General features: G+C 40.6%; 1 protein-coding gene across 1 annotated transcript; it reads right to left on the reverse strand.

Moving 5' to 3' along the window:
• Positions 1-1497: 1497 nt before the first annotated feature.
• kcnk6 (potassium channel, subfamily K, member 6) lies at positions 1498-24500 on the reverse strand. The gene is made up of 3 exons (XM_084949904.1): positions 20873-24500; positions 9598-9990; positions 1498-2997 (listed from the first exon to the last, which is right to left on the reverse strand). Exons 1-3 carry the CDS (start codon positions 21186-21188, stop codon positions 2756-2758), a joined length of 951 nt encoding a protein of 316 aa, XP_084806030.1. The 5' UTR covers positions 21189-24500; the 3' UTR covers positions 1498-2755.
• Positions 24501-24560: the final 60 nt, after the last annotated feature.

Here is a 24560-nt window from a genome sequence, read left to right on the forward strand (position 1 = left end):
ACTCAGGCTGTGGTGTTTAAATGCCCTCAGTTGATACTAGCAGGCAAATGTCCGACACCAACAACCACACAACATTCAAAGTCTCTTGAATATCTTTTGTTCTATATTCTCATGCTTGAACTTCAGCAGGTTACTATAACCTCGTCTACATGCCTTGATGCAGGGGTATCGAACTCCAGCCCTCGAGGGCCAGTGTCCTGAAACTTAAATGTGTCCCTGCTGCAACACATCTGAATAAATTAGGTCATTAGCAAGACTAGACCTTGACTGCATGCTGAGGGGGCAACCCCTAACTACTCAAGTAAATGAAAACAAATCTAAGTGTTTGGAAAAATGTACTTTTATCCATGTTCATTCACTCATGAGCTGCTGTAACGTGAATCAAATGCCCGAATTGCCACCTCAGCATGCAGTCAAGAATCTATACAGTCTAGACCTAATTTTATTCAGGTGTGTTGCAGCAGGGACCCATTTAAGTTTCAGGACACTGGCCCTCGAGGGCTGGAGTTTGACACCCGTGCCTTAACGCATCGAGCTGCTGCCGTGCGATTGGCTGATATTTGCATGAACAAGCAGATGAGCAGGTTTACGGTACAAAGTGGCCCCATGAATGCACATGGAAATAAGATTATGTAAGCTGGCCAACTACCAGTTCAGCATACCAGTAACTGAACTTAAAATGGATTTTAATGTATTCACACACACTATACTTAAAAGGAAACTGGCACAAATCCAATGTTTGGCTTTGCTCTCACTTAAACTCTGAGTGAAACAGTTGAAATGAAACTAGTTGGGCATTAAAGCAGACCTGTTATTTTCATTTCCAGCATCATATTTTCCACTTTGACCTTTACTAAAATAGCTTTGCATGACTCTCAGGTCAAAAATAAACTTACCTTATTCTAGGCTTTGGTGCAAACCCTCAGTTGCTTTAACACAAGGGTGGTGGAACTCCAGACTTCAAGGGCTGGTGTCCTGCAGGTTTTAGATATCATCCTGGGTCAATACACCTGAATCAAAGGATTAGTTGATTACCAGGCCTCTGGAGCACTTCAAGACATGTTGAGGAGGTAATTTAGCCATTTAAATCAGCCGTGTTGGATTAAGGACACATCTAACACATGCAGGCCACCATCCCTTGAGGCCTGGAGTTCCCCACTCCTGCTTTAACTCATCTACCTTAAGTCAGATGATTTGGTTTTTGATTGGCTGTCCCTTAAAAAACAGGGTTGAACAGCAGACAACACAAAACAGCTTTTAGCTCATTATTTGCACATATCAATCTTGCACCGTTACACACGTAAAGCTTTTAAACATCACCCTCATTTAGTAGCATCCAACCTTGTAACAGTAAGGCAAAATAAAAATCAGTTGTTATCCTTTAAATAATGACTTGAGGGTTTTTTTGTAGCTTCTACAGTTCTTATATGTAACATTAAGATTCTGAAAAGGTACAAATGCTGTGAATTGAAGAATAAAAAGACAAACATGGCAACATATTACAAAGTTTCTTTAATTTACAACTTTTCATAGTGAATACAAGCTACATTTTACTACACTACAACACACACGCAACTTATTTTACAGTATTGGATAACTTCACTACTTTTAACTAACTTTACTGTTCACATCAGTTTTACTATTAAAGTGCATTTCAAGTGTTTCTCTGATGGACACCATTCCAGATGTTTGAAGTCACAGATGTGGACAGGTTTCTGTTTGAAATTTGGTTCTCTCTTAAAATTATTCACCACAATTAAACGCTCAGTTTTATTTATCTGGTGTCATTTTCTTTTCTTCATCCTTTGTTCACTCCCTCCATTCTTATGTTGAACATTTAAAGACATAATTATCAATATGTTGCATTACATACAGGCAGACGCTAGGGGGCAGCAGCATAAAGCAGGAGGTAAACTGCTCATCTGTGGCTTCTTTGCTCTTCATGACCTACCCACATAAAAACGACTACTTAAACAATGTCTGATTAAATAAGATTCCCCTTAACGCTCCTGCTGCTTCAAATACTCAATCTGAGGTAATGATCTCAAGCTTTAATAAGTTTAATTTATTGCAGTTGTGATCATTTGTGGTATAAAGATAGAAAGGTTCAAACTAGCTCAAGTCTGACAGTGCTATGAACATAGATGGATGGATAGGTGGGAGGTTGTTTTGACCAGGAAGAAGAAGAATGAGATAAACAATGAATGCACCCACATAAAAAACGTAAAATATTCAGCTTCAGCACAAATACATTAAAGACAATATTTGTTTGTCAGCGAGACAAACCTGTCGCAGAAAAGCAAGAAGACCAAAGAGGAAACAAAAAAGGTAAAAAAAACAACTAAACTGTATCAGAAGTTTTAGGCCGAAGCCCATCATGTGCAATCCTGACTGTAAACAGCACAGTTACACTGGTGTGTAAGAGGGAGATGTTTTCCTTTTAGCCCTGGTTGGGAGAATCTGTCCCTGTGTGCAACACGAGGTGCAATATCCACTCCTAAACTCTTTGGTGGCCCTCTATTTCTCAAATACTCAATCCTGAAACTCATCTCAATCCTCTTTAATATTTCCTCCAATGGATTTTTTAAATGAGTTGAAAAGGAAGAAAATGAACAAGAAGAAGGAAAAAAAGAAAAGAAAACTGAGACAAGAATTCAGAATCAGCCCACCAAGTCCTCATGTTCCATCAGTGGTTCAAGACGTAGGGATTTGTGAGAGATGGAGCTTCTTTCCCTTTTCTCTCCGTCCTCACAGCTCAGCCCCTGTTGATGGTGTTGTAGGACACCTGTGATCCCGGCTCAAGGTGATTGCTGGCACCCTTTTCTGTCTGCCTCTGGGGACTCTCGCCGTGATCCACGATGGGCTCTCTGTCCTCATCCGGGTCAGAATCTTCACAGCGAGGCAGCTGTAGCATGGTAGTCAGGCCATGCACATCAGACATCTTGTGGAAGGTGCGTAGCAACAGGTACATCATCATCAGACCCAAGAACAGGTACACTGGAGACAGAGAGAGAGAAGCCAGGAGGGAAGGGATGGATTTTTTTTTAAATGTAAAAGGATATTTAACAGAATTTGACTGGTGATTAATTTTGATAAATGTTTCAGCCTTTCTTCTGCTGTGGCTCCAAATACCCCATAAAACCACATGTAGGTATTCTCTCTTTGACCGTGCTGGTGAGCTGCTTATTATGCAACACTGAGGTTGGAAAAAGCAATACTGCAGCAGGTGTGATACTAAATCTACCAGCTTATGAGAACCAGCAGGTTATGAAAATGTTAAAGCTCTTTACAGCTTTTAGGCATTGGTACACTACCAGTACATGCAACCACAAATAGCTGTGTGATGCATTATGTCCAGAATTTCAAGTATATTATATATTGGTATTAATTAAAAAAAAAAAAAAAAAAAAAATACTACAAAGATGCATGGTTACTGTATGATCTTAGACAAGCAAGAAACTTAAAAACTCATGTAGCTGGTAAAGAGAAAATAAGTCAGAATACACTTGACTAACAACCAATTTCATTTAACCAAAAGGAGAACAAAAGTGCCCTCAAGGTGGCAAAGGTGAAAATAAAATCTCAACCTTTGTTACTTCTGCTCTGATTCTTGCGAGTGCCTTAAAGAAATCCGTGTGGTTTTACTGTGTAATGTGTGCATGAAATGGTTCAGGCCATGAGCAGCAGTCACTCACAGCACAAGCAGGCCAGCTCTAAGAAAACAGTGAAGGATTAAAGATTCCTGTATATGTATGATTTCTATACATTTCACGTCAGATAAAAACTTTGTTCGCAAGATTCAGATAATTATTTAATAAAAGCTAGATATTTTAAATGAGAATAAGAAAGAAAAGTATTTCTTTGTGCCCCCCTTTCCCTGTCAATGCCCTACCTGGCCCCCCTGGCAAAACTTTCCTAGTTGATATCATAATAATTTGCTAAAGTGTATGTGATAACATATAACGTATGTGATAACATACGTTATAACATATGTGATAACATACGTTATAACATATGTGATAACATATGTGATAACATACGTTATAACATACGTTATAACATATGTTATAACGTTATAACATATGTTATAACATACGTTATAACATATGTTATAACGTTATAACATATGTTATAACGTTATAACATATGTTATAACGTTATAACATATGTTATAACGTTATAACATATGTTATAACATATAACATATGTTATAACATATAACATATGTTATAACATATGTTATATGTTAGTATATATGTTATCATATACTTTATGCTAAAATGCTCCAGAAAAGTACGGCTACTGTCACAAGTGGTGTAGAAGAAATAAAGATGCACATTCGATGTTACAAATGTAACCATGTTTTATATGAATTAGTCTGACTAGGAGTTTGAATCTTGTTCTCACAGACTATAAAACTCATCATGGTTAAAAACAGCAGCTGGTGAAGAGTTTAAGATTCGTTTAAACTCCAAACGTCCATCCCAGAAGATTTACTTCTCACTGTATCTGTGTAGGTTGCCAGTCATTCAAGTTATGGTAGTTTTATTTAAAGGCAAGCAAGACTTGTTTTTTAGGTTCGGGGATTCCCGGGTATTTATTAGCAGTGCAGTGGAAGAGCCCTGCAGCAGTTGGCGAGTTGTTTTGACTTGTTCTTACTTAGGCAGCGATCAGTCTGTTCAGTTTGCAAGTTAATAGGGTCAAGCTGGCAGCTACGATCAGTTTGTAATTATAGATATTATTGGTATAAGTTGCCAAAAGGTTGTGCTTATTGGTGCAAACTAACTCAGACTGATTGCCAACATACTGGGAATCAATCTGTTTTTAAAGTAGACAGCAGTTACTTGCAAACCTTCACAAATCAGAGAGCGATTCCAGTCAGTCACCATGACTGTTTGGAGAAAGTTTGTCTCCCACCAGGCAACCTGTACAGGTGGTTATCCAGAGTGGTTGAAGGTGTTGCATAAGGTTAACAAGGTTGTTCTTCAACTAACCGAGGTGCATATTTATCCAGCATGTCCTGGGTCTGTCCCAGGATTTTCTCCTACTTGGACATGCCTGACACCCAAGTATGAGGGTATTAGGCCAAACTAAGGTTTTGTTTACTCTAGAACATCGTTTCTACAACTTGACTGCAGTCGACCAGTCGATTCAGTTGATTGGACATGATTTGGAAAGGCACGCACACAGAATAAGTTAGCAAAAACTGATGTATTCAACTGTACAAAATACCTTTCAACATGTCTGAAGCCTTTAAATAGCATAACTTTATAGTAAACTTCATTGTACGTATTGCATTCAACCTTAATTTCACAAAATCCTGCAAAGAATGACTTAAATACCACCAGCAGGAGCGATGGAAAACTCATAATTCTCATAATGCTTAAGAAAATGGCACGACGACTGAAAATGATAGAAACATCTTTGCTAACAGAAAACTGCTTATGCACACTTTCCAGAAGATTACCAACTTTCATTTACCACATCCACATTATTTTCTGAGTTATACATAAATATATATATAGTTGTATACAAACAGCATATGTAAAGTGACAGAACACAGTCCTATTGCATGCAAACGTAGGTCTGCAACGCTCTTCAAAGCACCTACACTGCTACCAATGCATAACCATGACAGCATATTTAGAAGGAAGAGGACCTAAAGTAGTTTTTCAGTTTTCAAAATAGGTTCCTTTTCAATTTTACCACACAGCACTTCGGCTGAGGAACAATGCATCAGGCTGCAGTCTGTCACTAATCCTCTCCAGAACCACCAGGGGCTGTTTGGGTTAATCTGACTCGACCTACACTGTTATATAAAGCAGCCTGAGGGACAAGAGAGCAACATCGCCGGTCCCTGTGAGCTACTCCACTCGGCCTCCTTCCAACCTGAAGTCAAGGGATTAGCTGTGGGCAACATGAAAGAAAACACAGCTTTCAGCAGAGCTCCTGAGCTCCTCATCAAAATGAAACACATTAACAGGTGAGATCAAAGGAGTTTAAAGTACTACAGGGTGAATTTTCCTTCCTAGTTAAATTGTTGGAGGGCTCTGAGAAAAATTAAAGAAACTGTGAAATGCTGCATTCTCTCAATCCTGTAAACAGCAGACCTCATTCATCCCAGTGTGTGTTTGTCAGATATTCATTGTAGATATTCACTCTGACCGAGCCCACAGAAAAAAAACAGCAAGCCTGCTTTTAGACACAAAGGTCATTCCAGCTCTGACTCGATTACCGAAAGGAAGCCCACAAAGAAGCTGAACAACAACAGCCGACTATGGAAATAACCTCCATCATGTGATAACAGAGTTTTTTGATTGCCAGAAATAACAGACGGGCATCTAAGTAAGGTTTTAAACGCGATGCACACATGCACATTTGACTCATATGGGAATACCCTCCTACACAGCGGTGGGCAATTGAGAAACGGGGACTGTCGTGACAGAACTCAATTCTGCTCATAATTATCTCTTTATAAGCTTATTAGTGCAGCCCTCTCACAAATACCCCCTCCATAATATCATACACTAATAAACATGTTATGGAAATGCACTCTAAAAAGAGCACAGTCTTCATTTACTAATAAAACAAACAGTTTAGAAGCTCAACTTTAACTGATAACTGTTAACATCAGCCTGTTAAAATGCTCAGAGAGCCTTAACATGCAGATGTTAAGTGTGTATTGATCACCACGGTCACCTCCTTATTTTAGCTGCACTGTAAAGCATGGCGAGTGTTGGTGCAGAATGAAAAGGATTTGAATGCATGCACCAGAGTTCATAATTATCCCAATAATTCCAGCGATTTTCAGACAAAATTGGGAGATGTTGGTCAAAGTCAGAGAAATGAAAGCCCTCCAGAAGGCGAGGCAGTCTTAATGCTCATAAGTAACCTTCAAACACCTGTGAGCATTTATCGGTCATTTTTGTAGCATTACCTAAATTAACTTTTATTTCATTGGGTCACAAGAAAAAGTGCACACATAGAGTAATAGATTTCAATTCAACTCCATCCTGAAGACAAGAGCTCTTTGTTTCCTATGCTTGGCATGGACATGGATGTCTGTATACCACTAAACAAAAAGGTCTTCCGGGGTTATGTGGGCTATAATTACAGCCGATGATTGATCTAAGCACTTAAGCCCGACTTCACAGTCTGAGTGCTGTTGCACTTACCGAAGAACAAACGTCAAAGTCAGATATCACTTTATTTTGTTTTTGTGCGATTCTCCTCAAAGTCAGCTCAACTTCAAACGAGCTACACAGAAGAGTGAACTTCAATTTACAATTTATGAGGAACTGCCAACCTGTCAACCCTGACTTGGTAGCGAGAAAAAGGCAGCGAGAGGTGCTACTTCTCACATCAGAGGTGAGAATGAAGACAAAGCCACAAAGGTCAACTTCTGTCAGAGCAGCAGGACAAAAAAAGATTCAAGAGATTTTAATTGTCTGTGAGTGTAGAACATATTGCCAATATGTTCTACACTCACAGATCTCAATGCATCTCATGCAGTTCCTTTCATTGCATTGAATCCAGTTCTCTTTTAAAAAAATACTATCAACTTTTCGGCCCCCAGTTCTTCTCTCTTTAATGATTTTTGGAAAGACCGCCCTCCTCTCACTCTGTGCCTCTGCAGGTGTTTCAGATATTGTGGTGGACCTGCTCCCCTTTACAGCTCTGCAGGCATGTAGCAGCTACGTGTGACCCTCACAAGACAAACCACAGCAACCTCGGCGTGTGCCATGTACCCAGGTTATCAACCATTGCTACCACACCCACAGGTGCAGTGGAGTTTCAGCTATATTCTTAGCCATCATCAACATCAAAGCACAAACATCATGAAACAACCGGCTTTCTATCATGCTGGAATAAATCTCTAATGTTTTATTTTAATTTATGTTAGAGGTAAATAAATGATACCTTTTCTTTTTAGTGTAAGTCACAGGTCACATACAGTGTGTTTAGTGGTTAGTTACAGGAGCTGTCCAGGTTAAAAACGTGGTTGCTCCCATGTATTTACTCATCTTTAGTCACCACAGTTCAAGCAATGCGTGGAGATTTTCCAGTAAATAAAAGGTTCACATTCAAAGCACACTGTACTGGATGTATTATTCTACCCATGTTTACCTTCTTCCCCACCTCTCATTGTGTATTTCATTTCACCCTATTCTTAGCATACTACTGTGCAAAATTTTATAATTTTAAAGCAGAGTTAAAATTTTGGCTGGACTGTGTGCGGCATCACAGGCACGCATATCCTCGTGCACATGCAAGTTTTTATACAGAAATTTCAGACATGAATATAGTCACCTAAGCACTGAACCCCAACTCAGAAGGTTGCTTTTACTTATTTATGATACATTTACTGTGAGATTAGGACTAAGATTAAAAATGGTGGTAGCAATTTTAATGCATGTTTGTAAGACCCGACTCTGAGCTTAAACATGCACTGATATGAGCTCTGCTGTGCTCTGGGCCATGATGAGACAACACCTTCTTCTCAAACATACAGATAAGCAGTCTTAAAGGAGAGGTGTGTTAGCCTGGGACTGTGACTTCAGGGCCATGTCGTTACTAATGACTTCCACATAAGTTGATCCACTAAAGTGAAGTGGATCAGCGAGCAACTTTGGATAGAATAAATGAACTTATCCACTTAAAACATAGTTGGACAGCTTGCACTTCATCTGTGTTAGCATAAAATCCAAACCAAATAAAAGGTTCACTTTCAGACCATAAATGAAAGATGGAAGCAGTTGCCATACCACCAAATATTAGTTTTGAATTCAGCATCTTAAAACCTCGCTCCTCACAGCCAGATGTGACCGTATTTGGATGAAAAGGTGGAGTAATACGTTACAGACTAGAGCTAAATTGTAGTAGTGTCTGCTAATCAGTGCCAAGTAATAAGGGGTGCACAGCTGATAGAAATATAGTCTTGATCAAGATAATCATCTTGATATCATCTGCTGTTAGGAATCATCTTCTTGTGGCCACTAGATGAGCTGCAGTTTTCAGCTCTTTGTTTGATTTTTTCAGAATCAGATTATGTTTATCTGTACACAAAGAATTTGTCTGTGTGTCATTACAAAATTAGCTTTCTTTATGCTTTCTATTAGCTTAACTTAACCTTAGTCTGCTTCCTCCTAACTGTGGTTATCAGCAGTATACTAAGTGGATTCACATCAGTTTTTTTCCCCCCATTTTTATTTTATGTTAGAATCTGGCCGATCTGATGATATTACAGATTCATTTCTCTTTTTCTAAGCCAACTTTCCTAACTCTGTGTCCTAACTCAAATTTGAAAATTTAACATGAGCCCCTTACACAGAAATTATACATGAATTGTTAAGCGTTAATGCCTTATGTTTTAATCACAGGCAAGTCTGACATGATCAACCAGAAAATCTGTGTTCTGTGAAAGTAATGTAACATCAGTTTGATTAGAAGCAGGTAAAAAAAGCCTGTAAGAAAAAGAGCCAAAAATTACTTCAACAATGTGGTTTATCTGAGCTGTAACCTGGTTCAGCCCGTGGCTGCACTCTAATTGAGTGCACTGGATGAATGCATTTCTAGTCTACAAACAAACGGACTCACCCATGACAGCACCAAGATACAGTGTCCTATACTTCTGCTCTGGCTGCATCCCTGGCACAAAATCCCCCAGTCCAATGGTGCACAGAGAGATGAAACAGAAGTAGATGCCATCCAAAAAGCTCCAGGACTCCTCCAACTTGGTGAAGATGGCTGCTGGCACCACAAAAAAGCACAGCACCACCAGAAACAGCAGCAACACAAAGTGGACAGCAGTGGCGGGCCGAGGCTCCAGGCCTGATCGCTGAAGCAGGCTCACCGGAGCGAGGACCAGAGGGTACAGGAGCCTCTGGACACAGGCGGTGAGCACCAGCATGGTAAAGGGAACTCCTAACAAGGCGTAGAAGATGGAGAAAGCTTTCCCAGTGTCAGACAGAGGAGTGGAGTGACCATAACCTGGAGGAACAGCAACATGACAAGTTTTAGAGGAAGTGGGAAATTAGATGAGATGACAGAAAAGACACAATAGAAATTGTTGTGCTTTTTCTTTACTTTAGTACATTTTTTAGATCAAAAGTCACATATGTTACGAGAGTCATTCAATAAATCTAAATGTAATTTAATTAAAAACATTAATGTAACACTTTAAAATATTTGAGCTGTATTGTGATTTTGCAAGCTGCTATTTCTGGTGCTGTTGAACTGCATTGGATTACAAAAAAGGGATCTTATGTATTTTGCCCTTACTGATATAACTCAGATGCGCAAAAACAATATAAACAGTATAATGCAGTCAAATTAGCAGCCTCCACATTGATCATCAGCACTCAAGTCAATACAGCTCCAAAGGTTTCTAGCAAAAATGGAGCATTATAACATTAATGAGTTACTGGACAGCTGTAGAGCATAAAAATAGATTAATGTGCTAATGAGCACACTGATGTTACAGAGTCAGGTAGAGTTATTGGCTGCAACAGCAGCATGTAATTTGCCCCAGACTTTTTAACTTGAAGCTACAGAAAAACAGCAGCTTTAGTCAATGTCAGGGTACCAGTGCTGGTAGGAAGACAATAAAATTCAGACTCCAGCATAAGCAACTTACTGAGGATCTGTCACAACTGCCTACAGGGATTATCTACCAGCAGAAGTGAAACTACTGCAAATGAATCTTCTGCTGGAGCTTTAACCTGGTGGCGTGATATAAAAGCTTTACAGCAACACAAAGGAAAGGAACGAAAACAACAGCTGAGTGCAGTTAAAAGTACCTCAGACTGAAAACACTGACGCACAGAGTACTGGCCAGAGAAAGATAAGACCAGAAAGGACTGTATCCTGTAAAACTGTTTATACGGTGTAAATATATATGTAAATAATCAGCCGGGGTGGGGGTTAGGAGGTTCCTTTATATTTGGTTTGTGCAAACAGCACACCATCTGCTGTGTGTGATCACAAAACATTAGGTTAGAAAACAGCTTTCATTTTAAAATGGAGCTATAAAACAACCATCCAGCCCACCGCCTGTGCAGAACATCTGTAGCCCTTTAAGTTACAGCTGTTCGAGAAAAAGTCTGAATTCTGCCTGCATTTATTTAAATGGTATTTTTAGCCTGTAAAAGAATGACACAAACATTCCTGAGTAATAAAGAAAACATTATTATCCAGTCCTGCCATAATAACGTTATCCAAATCACTGGCCACATTTGGATTATGTGTTTAAAAAGGTGCTGCCGGGTGTTCAAAGTACAAAGCTGTCTTTGTCAAAATCATCATCATCATCATCTCCAAAGGACACGGGCAACAAAACCAAAACAAACAAAAAACAGCAATGCTAAGAATGTGAGTGAAGTTGGCCCCCCCACCTTCTTCAAATCCAACAAAAGTGGTATCAAACGTTTGTGCTACGTTTGTGCTGCTAAAATTTTCGTTTGTGCTGCTATCATTTTAAAGATATTAATAAAAATTTCTAGAGGTCATCAGAGGTCAACCAGCCCCCCCACATTACCCAAATCCAACAAAAGTGGTGTCAATCAACTGTGCTACGTTTGTGCTGGTTTGTGCTGCTAAAATTTTCGTTTGTGCTGCCTCTGTTTTAAAGATATTAATGAAAAGGTAAAGGTCAAAAGGTCAACCAGCCCCCCCACATTACCCAAATCAAACAAAATTGATGTCAAACGTTTGTGCTGGTTTGTGCTGCAAAAATTTTTGTTTGTGCTGCTAACATTTTAAAATTTTAATAAAATAACGTCTTGATGCGTGCTTAATCATCCAGGTAAGTAAATCCCAAAAGGTTGATTCTGTTCATCTGGACTTATAAACAGTACATTTGCATAGTGAAGGAAACTAGCGCCACTGAATGAACAATGTGCTGGGGGGTTAGTTCCATGATTGTTAGTATGCAAATTCTTATGACCATTGATCAATGACAACTAATCAAAGCCTACTGATCAATGGCCATGAGTACCATTCGCAGAAAGTGGGGAATGGCTACAATCACAGCATTGTAAGATGGCAAAAGATGTACCCTTGGGCCCCCCTTCTCGATTCAGAGATGGTCAGCATCCTGACAGCCCAATGGACGAAGCTGTCTCTCAGTCTGCTGGTTCTGGCCCGGAGGCTCTTCAGTATCCTTCCTGATGGCAGCAAACTGAAGACGCTGTTGAAGGGATGAGTGGAGTCACCTGTAATGGAGAGGACCTTCCAGATGAGGCAGGTGCAGTAGATCTCCTGGGGAGGGAGGCAAGAGAGGTCCCCACAATGCTCTCGGCTGCTCTCACTACCCGTTGTCATTTTTTCCTGCAGAACCCAGTGCAGGAGTCATACCACACAGTGATGCAGCTGGTGAGGATACTCTCAACTGTGCCTCTGTAAAAGGTGCTCATAATGGGGGTTGAATCTCTTGTGCTTCTCAGTTTGCAGAGGAAGTAGAGTCGCTGTTGGTCTTCTCCACATTCAGGGACAGGTTGTTGTTGCTGTACCACTCTGCCAGATGGTTAACTTCACCCCTGTAGTAGATCTCGTCGTGGGTCAGCAGAGTGAAGAGAAGGGAGCTCAACACACATCCTTGGGGAGCCCCCGTATTCCGTGTTCTTGGGCTGGAGGTGTTGCTGTCGACCCATACTGTCTGCTGTCTTCCTGTCAAGAAATCTAGCAGCCCGTTATACAGCAAGGTGCTGATCCCCAGCAGATCCAGTTTGTGAATGAGTTGCTGGGGAATGGTGTTGAATGCTGAACTGAAGTCTATGAACAGCACTCTGACATATGAGTCTCTAGTGTTCAGATGTGTGAGGGCTGAGTGAGGGCCAGTTGAAATTCCATCATCGGTTGAGCGTTGTGACCGGTATGCGAACTGAAATGGATCCAGGTTGGGGGAAAGTGATAATTTGATTTGATGCATGACTAACCGTTCAAAGCACTTAACTTAATAATGATGGAGGTGAGTTTGACAGGACGGTAGTCCTTAAAGCAGGAGATAGAGGACTTCTTGGGTACAGTAATGATGGTGGAGGCTTTGAGGCATGTGGGAACGACGGCTTGACCCTAGTGATGTGTTAAAGATGTCTGTGAAGACATTTGTGAGTTCCACAGCATAGTCCGTCAGTGCTTGTCCAAGGATGTTATCAGGACCTGGAGCTTTGCGTGTACTGATTTTGGCAAGGGATCTCCACACAGTGTCTGGGGATTGTGTCACCACGGTCTGTAGAGTGGGCTTGTAGTCTGTGATGGTTTGTATTCCTTGCCACTGCCTCCAAGTATTTCTGCTGTCGCTGAAGCTTTGCTGTAGCTGATGCCACGTGACAGGTTTGCCCTTGCTGTTCTTAGACTCACCTAATTCCCGGCTCTGAAGGCTTGCATTTTTCAACCTTAGGAGCATTTAAACCTGACCTGTGAGCCATGGTTTCTGATTGGCCCGGACAGTGATAGTTCTGGTCTCTGTGACATCATCGATGCATTTTGGGATGTAGGCAGTGACAGTTTCTGTATATTCCTGAAAGTCTGTGGTGTTGTCGTGTGTGGCAGCCTGTGGTGGAAAAGCAGTGCCTCTGAGGACCCTTCTGGCCACACCTGTACCTGCTTACGAACTGGTTTGGTGACTTTGACCAGGGGCCTGTGGGAACCCATGGCACACCTAGATTTCTGCCTGTACTGACCCTTATGCAAAATAGGTGGAATTAAGACACAGTTCCAAAAGCAAACACAACTGATCAGTGCTGAGAGTGGTCCTGTTGCTGAGGTTGGGATGATCCTGTAATCTCTTATGAACGACCTCCAACGCTTCTATGACTGGGATGCAAGTGAAGACAGATGTAACATCTCTCTCTCACTGTACATGTACTGTTCATAAAATTAGGGAAACATAACCTGCACAAACAAAATAATTTGCAGGACAAATGTTTGACATCAATTTTGTTCGATTTGAAGAAGGTAGGGGGGGCAACTTCACTCACGTGTGTTTATAAGGTTGGGGAAACCTGCAGTCAGCTGAGACTGAAGAAGTCACTTGGATGAGTGACGAAACGTTTCTCCAACTGAAAATGTCCAGATGAACAGAATCAACCTTTTGGGATTTACTTACCTGGATGATTAAGCACGCATCAAGACGTTATTTTATTAAAAATTTTAAAATGTTAGCAGCACAAACAAACATTTTTGCAGCACAAACGTAGCACAACTGATTGACACCAATTTTGTTTGATTCCATTAATATGGGGGGGCTGGTTGACCTTTGATGACTTCTAGAAATTTTTATTAATATCTTTAAATTGATAGCAGCACAAACGACAATTTTTGCAGCACAAACCAGCACAAACGTTTGACATCAATTTTGTTTGATTTGGGTAATGTGGGGGGGCTGGTTGACCTTTTGACCTTTACATTTTCATTAATATCTTTAAAACAGAAGCAGCACAAACGACAATTTTTGCAGCACAAACCAGCACAAACGTAGCACAGTTGATTGACACCCATTTTGTTTGATTTAATTAATGTGGGGGGGCTGGTTGACCTCTGATGACCTCTAGAAATTTTTATTAATATCTTTAAAATGATAGCAGCACAAATGAAAATTTTAGCAGCACAAACGTAGCACAAACGTTTGATACCACTTTTGTTGGATTTGAAGAAGGTGGGGGGGGGGCCAACTTCACTCACATATGCTAAGATGGGTATAGCGCTGAAATCACATGAGCTGTGTGTAAAGTGTACGACTACAAAAACCTGGGCAAATGTTTCTATTGCTGCAGCGCGAACGTGGTCACAATGTTGATAAGACAATGTTGATGTGCACGCTAAGAACGAGCACAGCCTTTGTTTTCTAGGGGTCGTGAACTCATGCTCTAAAAACATGATGTGTTTCTCAAACTAAAGATTTGATGTCACTTTGACTACAGAGCAGCTGAGATGACGACACAATCTCCTGTCAGTTAAACCGAAGCCTTCGGGCGTTTAACAGAGTTCAGCGTGAGCTCTCTTTCAAAGCAAGCACAGGTTCAAGGCAGATGTAGCTAAAGTTACTGTGACGTTACACACACACGCACACATATGCAGTGGACTATACTCATCTAGACAGCAGCAAATACCACAGAAAGTACCATTTCCCACTTTTAGTGTAAACTGGAGGGCTTGTTAACGGACACATGGAACCGTTTCTCTCTGCTGATGAAATCTGCATCACTCTGACCGAAGCAGACCACTCCACATGATGATGCCCAGTGCGGATATTGCCCGTTGGTTTGATGTATTTGGCTTTGATCTGACTTTGCAGTTGTCATTTCAGTAGTTGTCACAAATAGATTACATTGAATTAACACCCTTTACCCTGTTTTGCCTCTGACACTACCAAAGCTCCACTTAGAGCCTCAGTGAGATTATCTGAATTAAAGTTTCTATCCAGGGGCTTATTCAGTGCAAAGGTACACAAAATTAGATAAGACAAATACATTTATTTAAAGCCATGGCAGGGTCGGAGATAATGTTTCTCATATTTTTTAAAACCAGCAAAACACAGGAGCTTACAGGCCTGTCTTAGTATGGAGCTATTGTTCTTTGTGTTGTTTGTATTGCATATATACACAAAAATTAGAAGACTGAATCAAGAATGTAAACAAATCAGGGTAAAAAGTATCACCCTGTAAAATGGATTTGGGAAATTGAAAATTTTGCTTCTCTTTGTGATCGTTTTCCATGTTTTATGATCAGTTATTAGCACCTCACTCCTTTTTTTGGTAGCTTCTTGATAGCGCTGCAGTTTTGATGTAGATCTGTGGCCATCTTTCTGTCACACCTTAGTAGTTTTTGTTCCTGGTGTACAACAAGGTCACTTTGTCCTTGTCATTTCTGCTCTTATCTTTAATGCTTTTGTGTCCCTGTAGTAAGTGTTGCGTCTCTGGGTGTGTGCGCAGAGTGTTTGATCAATGATGTCAGCCTCTGACTAGAAGGCATTTAAAATCACATGGAAGCTGTTGTTTGGCGTTTAACATCTGACAATATGCCATTTATCCAATGTGCAGTGTAACATTTCATCCACTCGGTCCCAGCTATACCGACTCATCAGCTGTTAGCTGCCTGCAGACTTTTAGTAAGTCCCCCTCCCACCTTTGCTCTGTCCAAAAGTTCAACAGTGACACTGACAAACATTACAAAGAACATGAGCTGGATGTTTTCTCCCTGCTGTTAGGGAAACATGTCAGTCACTAAAGCTTAAGTCTAGACGTGGTGTGTGGTAAAGCAGGTTGAAATTATTATTATTATTATTTTTTTTTTTTTAAATTACTCCCCAAAATGTCCACTGATCGTAAAAAAAAACAAAACAACTATTGTTCCTTCTACTCAACATACTTGTTGGAGTGAGAGACTATAAATTTCACTATCTAAGTGCATCTGCTGCTTCCTCTTTTTGCCTTGAATTGAGTACCGGCATGTTAAAAAAAAAAAAAAAAAAAAAAAAACACTCAGTGAGATCATAACGCAGCTAAACACGTTACTCCATTTAAGGAAGTGTCACCCAGCCTCTACTGAACACAAAGGGCCATTCTGTTCTGCTTCATGCATGAATTTGCATTTCTTTAGCGATCATGCGCGAGTGTCATTTATAACAGCGAGCCTGTGAATGTGACCGCCTTCGCAGCAGTTTGCCAACACAGCGGAGCGCGGTGCAATAAGAGCAGCACGAAGACAGCTGCTGCAGATGTTTGATTGTGACATTTGTCAAAAACTGTCAAGCTCAAGTCGCCAACTTGACAGCTAATTTCTGACAGTTTCATCTTAAACAGTTAGTTTACTCTTTAGGTTGGTTATACACACAGAGACACTGGGAAGACTCAAACATGAGGGCGTAGCAGACACATCGTTTGCTCTGTAGTTTGACCTTCGCCCATTATTTTCTAGTCATTGATACATGCATACTCTTTCTGTAACTTTAAAGCTAGAATTAAAATCTAAGTGCACAGGTTTGTATCTAGTATGTCTTTAACATTAATTCAGATTTGCCACCACATCACAAGCTAGTGTGAGACAAAGTACTTCAGTGGCAATATACTGCAATACCTTTGAAGTATAGCACAAAGGGAGGCAATATTGACATGTTAATATTGAATAATAATGATAATTCGCACAAAGACACAGCAACGATGATAGATAATTCCAGCTTTTTTGGGGTATTTATTTATTTTTCAGTTACAAAGATATCATGATATACTGTGCATGATTGTTTTGCAATGTATCACAGAGTCACTGGATTGTCTGACCATACCGTGATAATAACATGTCACGAGTTAATCCGATTCCTACCCCTAGTCTCATCAGAAATACCCTGAGTATTCAATTCAATGTCATTTCATTTATAAAGCGGTAAATCACAACAACAGCTGCCCCGAGGTGCTTTATATTGTAAAATAGAGCCTATACAATAATAGAGAGAAATCCCAACAAGCAAACAAGCCCCTTTGAGCAAGTATCAGTTAACAGTGGGAAGGAAAAGCTCATTTTTAACAGAACCGGGCTCAGGGAGGGGCAGTTATCTGGACTGAAAATCTGTCACAGTTCCTACACTATACAGAGGCACAGCAGTGAGTGTTTAAAACCTATCTGTAAAACACAGTGGAGACTCTGTCATGGTCTAGATCTGCATTTCAGCCACAGATGTTGGAGATCTTGTCACAATTGATGGAATTACGAATGCAGAAAAGTACCGTCAGACTTTTATCCACCATGCAGTACCATCTGGACACAGTCATTACAAGGATTCCAAACACACTAACAGTACAAAAAAAGCACACAAAGCTAGTTTTCCATTGTGTTTTTCTCCATCAGTCATAGGTTGGCTCCACCAGCGCCTGGACCTTAACATAATGCATTTCAATTCTACTGTGTATCACATATGGTGATTCAAAGGGCTTCACATGCATAAAAAAAAAAAAAAATAATAGTCCACATATAAAAATTCAAAAACTGCAACAGCTGGATCCCCAATTTTTCTGTCAGGAGTACTGAACAGATTACAGTTTGGCAGTGGAGGAGCTAAAAGGGCATGTTGGACTATGAGGAGACAAATTGTCAGATATGCAACATTGTACAAGTTCAAGTAAGAATATATATATATATATATATATATATATATAAGTATTTTAACTTTAGTTCTGTAGGATACCAGAAGCCAGTGTAGCTGAGACTGGACACTGTGTTTTATAACACAGAGAGATTTGCAGAACAGTTGCTAAAGAAACTGTAAGTACCAAAGTCCATCATTTTACATAAGTTGGTCTGAGTGGAGAATAACAATTCTTTCTTCCCAAACTGATAACTGTAATACCATGAGGACAGAGTGGCAGTTAGTGGAGCAGCGTGACAGAATAGAGCAAATAAATATCCAAACAAGAGCTTTTAATGTCCTCCAAGAAGCCTGAAGAACTGATCCTGGAGACTAATTAAAGAAATTACAAGAAAGCTTGGCTAAGAGAGTTCAGGCTGCGCTGGCGAATAAAGGCGATCAGACTGAACGTTGACTCTCAGGTTCATCAGAATTGTACAAACTCCGCTTTTGCTTTATGCACTGAATTTACATTTATGTTTGCACAGGTTTCAATAAAACATTGCATTCCCATTTTCCTGGCAAAATTAAGAAATAAGGACAGGCTTGAGACTTTTGCACAGCACTGTACTTCACAGCAATTAACAATCAAAACAAAAAGTAAGACCTGAATGCCATCTCATTTACAAACCGCCCATCTGGCTTGGCTTGTTTTTCTAGTCATTTTTCTTTCAGCTGAGGTTAATTACGTGGCTGAAACTGCAGCTTTAATCACAGACACGAGAACGTTGTGACAAACATTTTTTCTTCCTGTTACTTAACATCTCAGAACATGCCTTGCTGGCAGGCCCACCATGCACTGCTTTTGCATTTTGCCTCAACATCCTGTTTAAACAGGAAATACATAAAATTAAGTGCACATTGTACCATTTTACTGGGACTTGAAAAAATGTAGGTAAATGTGCATTTTTAATGGCAATAACTAAACCGGCTGAGAAGCTCTGAGAGCAGAGCGTGAATTTGTACCTCTGAACGACAGACAGCTCTGCGGCTCGGCTGAGAGCGTCCCACAGAGGAGTCCCAGTGTGTCTAATTAAATGTCAAGGGTGTTGTTTTATGACACTGTGTATCCACAGCAAACCTTCACTGGATGTTTTCAACAACACAATGAGCTATTTGGTAAAAATGCATGAAAAATAAAATGAAATGTGTAGAATGAAGGGCTTTTTAAATGCAGGATTTTGTTAATCCATGTTAGTTGCAGGTTTAGCTGCCCAGACAAGGATCGAACCAATCTTTGCTCAAACCTTTTTTCAGCGGAAGTTTTCATTGAATTTTTTTTCCCAGCCTGGGACCAGAAAACCTACTGATAATGTACAGTCATGTGAAAAAGGAAGTTTTCACTGGTCTCTGCACAATCTGGTCAGAGCATTTGAGTCAACATTTCCACCAGATTCCCGGGAAGCATGTGGAATTGTTAACATCCCTGCAAACTCACCCCAAGGTCAGACTGTGCAATGCCCAACAACTACATCTGAGACTCCACAGGCCCCAGAGTGGGTGGCTTCACAAAGATGTGAGAGACTGCTAATTATACAGAAAACCTTTAAGTTACTGAATCACTTAGTTTTCTTTCTTTCTTTTTTTAAAGAAACAAGAGTCCTTTGAATAGTCTTTTTCCACATGATTGTATATTTAACTCCCGTGATTGCAATGACACCATAGAACAATTTGCCAAATTTTAAGGTTATTTGTAATGAAATTTCTAATGAAATTCTTGCATTGTCACTTAAATTCTCTCATAAAGTAGCAGGACTTAAGAGGAAGCCTAAACCCTCTGTTTTAATGTGAAATGATCTGATCCTACATTTCCCATCATGCAGCAGTATCTACGCCTCTGGTTCTGTCATAAGCTCTCCAGTTATGACTTTAAAGTCTCCAAGCCCATTTCTAACACACGGACACCGCTGATATGAATTTGGCGTATACAGAATACAATTTTCCCTCCAGCCTAAAGCCTGAAAAACAAAATAAATATATAAACAACTAAACTAATCGTATCATCAAACACTTAAGTAACTACCATTTGGTGCAATGTGCTTTATATTTGGGCCTGCAGGTAAGTGAGTCGTTCAAGGCCAGCAGAACACCACAAAGAACCCAGTGTGGGCAACCTGGCTGGTCCCACAAAAACCTCTGTGATGTATTCTGCTCTCACACAGCTGAACCTTCACTTCCTGTAACATCCAGGTCAGAGTGCTACATACCGAACACCGAACAGGTGCTCAGATCACACAAGACCCACGAATATTTTGGTAACATCACCGATGTATGATAATCGATGTATGATAATCAATTTCCCCTTTTCTTAAATACTTGCTTTCATACTTTCAAAGTAAGACCAGAAATAAATCACATGATGAGGGAATTTCCCTCATCTACACGCAGATTTGGAAATTTTACAGATTAAAAGGAAACAACGTATAGTGGAAACTTTTTTTCTCCCCTGAGGTCGATACATCGGTTTGCGTTTTGGTCATAAATAGCTCAAGCTTTGAGTCACAGCTACAACAGCCATAACACGTGGCAACATAACTCCAGAAAACTGCCACCTGCATTTAACCCAGCATTGTTTTTGTGTTTCCCTCCTCATACTAAAGCCACAGACGTCCCCTCAATGGACTGCAGACGTTCTTTGGTTTAGCCTGTTTGCAGTTTACGGTAACGCGTAACACTGCCGAGGCTCCACTGTGCGCAAAAACGCCCTCAGGTGTTTCCTCGCCAAACTTTCTTCACACTTTTGTTTGCACTCACCGACAGTGGTGACCAGAGTGTTAGCGAAGAACATGGACGATGCCAGGTCCCAGTTTGAGGTAGCGGAGGCGTTTCTGATGACGAAGACGCCGTACTTGTTGGCCGCCAGCACTTTGAGCAGAAAGTTTTCGAGGGACGCGGCGCTGACGCAGCTCTGGTTCAGAAACTCCTTCTTCAGAACTTCCATATCATGTCGCAGCTTGTCCTCCATCGGCCGCTCGATGGTGGAGAAAATCAGGGCTCCGAAAAGCAGGTAGATGACATAAAACAATATAAAGCCTACGAGCAACAGCCACGACCTGCCTACTAAAGCCATGTCTTAGGTTTAGTTCTGGAGCTACTCTCTCTGTTCCTCTCTTTTCCTCTTTGTGTGAAAACTATTCGGGGGCTGTCCTAATTGAACTTGAACCCCTCCTTGTCACTGCATCCTCCTCCCACAGCAGGAACAGAGGGTGTGTTCAGCTCAGAGTCCGTTGTGCATCCTGGGTCCTGCACGAATCCAGGTGCGTTTATTCGTTTATTAGACTTAAATGATCACATCTTTCCCGTGATACACCCGTCCCTAATTTCAAGAAAAGCCTGAAAAATATTACCACTGTTCTTAAGAATCACCAGAAAAAAATAATCTCTGTGCTTGTAATTAAAAACGCCTGAAAAGAAAGAAAAAAAAAAAAAAAAGACAAACTAGAATAATAGCGTCTTTTGGCTTTTTGTGTGTTCAGGTAAAACCAGAGGGAGACACGGGCTCCAGCGTGTCTGCCGCAGGGCCAAACAACCATTCGCACTCACGTTCACACCTAGTGGTAATTTGGATTATCCAATTAACCTATCCCCACAAGCTGCATGTCTTTGGACGGTGGGAGGAAGCCGGAGTACCCGGAGGGAACCCACGCAAACACGGGAAGAACATGCAAACTCCACACAGAAAGACCCCGGCCTGATGGTGGAATTGAACTCAGGACCTGCTTGCTGTGCGGCAACAGTGCTAACCACCGTGCCACTGTGCTGCCTTACTGACGGAACAGTAATACCGTATTTTTCTTGCGTATTACGGCCCAAAGTGTTTTTGCGTTTATTTTGCATGTTTTGGGCTCAGAGGAAGTCCACACCCTTCCACACATTTAGCCCTCCTGTGTCCTCCTCTGAATGTGCCATTCAATATTTTGATAAGCAGAAGAAAAGTCATTCTGGATCCTGATGATGATAAGAAGAAAACACCCTATGAAATCCGCTAAATTCTTTTACTGTTCATAACCTTGTTCAGTAGTTCTTCATTTAAACTGAGTCTATTCTGCCACTGAGTTTAAAGTAATCTTAAGGAATTCTGGTCAATCAGTTTCCATGATATCCATGATCATCCCACTGCCTTTCCACAGCATTTTTAATGCTCACATGGACAAAAGATATATGATGATTTATTCTTGGACTATATTAGAACTGTTTATCTTGATTTAAAATTCAAAACAATCTTTATTTGTCTTACACTGGGCCTTTGTGTGGCACCTCAGTTCATCCTCTATCTGAAAGGTTGTTTTACTACCTTTACCCCTCCCTTTAAGAAAGTTTTTTGTTTTGCTGCTGATCAACTGCTGCTCACTGAACAACACCTGGACAACAGGTGGGTGGAGCTGTTGTGCCTGAGCTGACCAGGTACCGATGTCATCATAGAGAACCAGGAAGAGAAAAAACCCAAAACTGTTTGAGCTTTTGGCTCAAAGGGATTGCTTGTACATTCATTGGTCTTATTTTTCAAAACTTCATGTCTCATCCATCCATCTCTTCTGCTTATTCAATTCAGGGTCACAGGGGGCCTCAGCCTTTCCAAGCTACCATAGTGGGGGACATCCTGGACAGGTCGTGACCATTACAGGTCCCCTTTAATTAAAAGTCCCTTCAGCAGCTACAAGTGTGAGTGTAGTAATTTTATCTCTAAGTACACCATGTTACAAAAACATATAATTTGTTCCATTTGTTTAGTTGAATCTATGGAAACTGCAAAAGATAAGGCATACAATGGTATTTGTGCAACAACAAGGGGATTCCCAAACGGCTCTTGGCCAAAAACTTGGCATATGTCAGCATATGTAGTGTGCAGTGTGGCCATAAAAAATTTAAAGAAACTGGACAAGTTAGTCAATGTTTTGGGAAAAACAAAAGTTCAATTATCTGAAATTCATGTCCTTAAAGGGGAAAAAAAATCCTGCAAAGACCTGACACGGGCCTGAGAGACACATCTGGCCCTTCAGCTGATCCAGCTGTTCATGAAGCCTCAGCAGAAATGGTCACAGTGTAAGGGTGGCTGTCAAGAAGCCCGTCTTAAGGAAGGGAACAGAGAGAAATATGCCAGATTACACTAGAACTGGACTGAAACTGGTCTTATACCGCGATTAAGCCAAATTTAGTCCTAACCCCACCATCATTAAAGCAGCGTGGAATCATCATGACAGAGAACAAGCTGCAAAGAAGTGCTTTGAATGTCCTTCAAGAAGCCTGGACAGCTATGCATGTCATCTGTACTGTATTTCCCACAAATGTTGGACTTCCCTTTAACTCAAGTTGGCAGAAACTTAACTGATCTGCCGCTTCATGTGAAGGTCAGATGGGAGTTCCTGGGCTGTTCGGCTCTTACCCAGCGGTTACTAGGTACAACAAAACACTCTCACTGTGCTCTGTTTGCTTCTCCTGGAAGTAATCGCTGGCTTGTCTGTGCTGTTTATGCATAAGGCCAGCTGACTCATGCGGTGTAAACGGTGAGGTCAGGGCAGTCTGCTGCTCATCTGCCTGTTTTCTACCCTGCAGTATAAAGCTCTGTTATGATAGCACAGCGGGCAGGCAGCTGCTCTGACTCAGCAAATAAAGTGCTTAACTCTCTCTGCGCCACTGATCTCGGAAAGAGGTGATGGTGACATGCCACACAGGATAATCTCGCTAACACTGGATTATTTATCACGTTAAAAAGTGAACCAGTCCATGTCTTCAGCTGCTGATAAAATAAAATAGAATTTATTAGGCGATAGTGCTGCTAAGGCTGAAATAAAATATGATCTTCTATAAATATGAAAAAATTCCTTTACGTTGTGTTTACAGGCATCTGTATGCAGTGATTTTGTGAATCACTTCAACCCCTCTCGCAGTCTGCAACATGAATTATTACATGCAAGAACGCAGCTTGACATTTTACACGCTGTTTTCCTCACACAATGTCCCAGTTGGTTATCACAATGTGCACTATTATATGTCCTTGTATTAATAGTCAGGCTGTGATGGTAAACAGCCAACAGGCCAGAAATCTTTTGCCGTGTGACCAGCAGCTTTTTACCAGTTCAGCAGCTGTTATCAAGTTTGTTTTTTTTGAAGCCACATTTAAAACACAGGCCATCAAGTTTAGCAGACGTTTGGCTTGTTTTCTGATGTTCCACACCGTTTTGCTGGGACTGATTCCATCTTCAGCATATGTTACAGAAGCAGCATTAAGTGTCATTAATCCTGCAGAAGTTGATGACTGTTCACATATTCAATACGAGGGATTTTATTCTAAAGTAGACATTTACAGATTTTACTTTTCCTGATGATGTAATATTTTCTAAAAATCAACATAATGCAATGTTTTTGCATAACAGAGTCAAAGTGAGACTAATTTTAATTGCTTTGCAGGTAATTAACTGAATTCTGCCCTGTAGACTAATGA

The sequence above is a fragment of the Perissodus microlepis genome, chromosome 14, assembly GCF_051167445.1.
Source record: "Perissodus microlepis isolate ML-2025 ecotype Zambia chromosome 14, ASM5116744v1, whole genome shotgun sequence".
Classification (NCBI taxonomy): Eukaryota; Metazoa; Chordata; class Actinopteri; order Cichliformes; family Cichlidae; genus Perissodus; species Perissodus microlepis.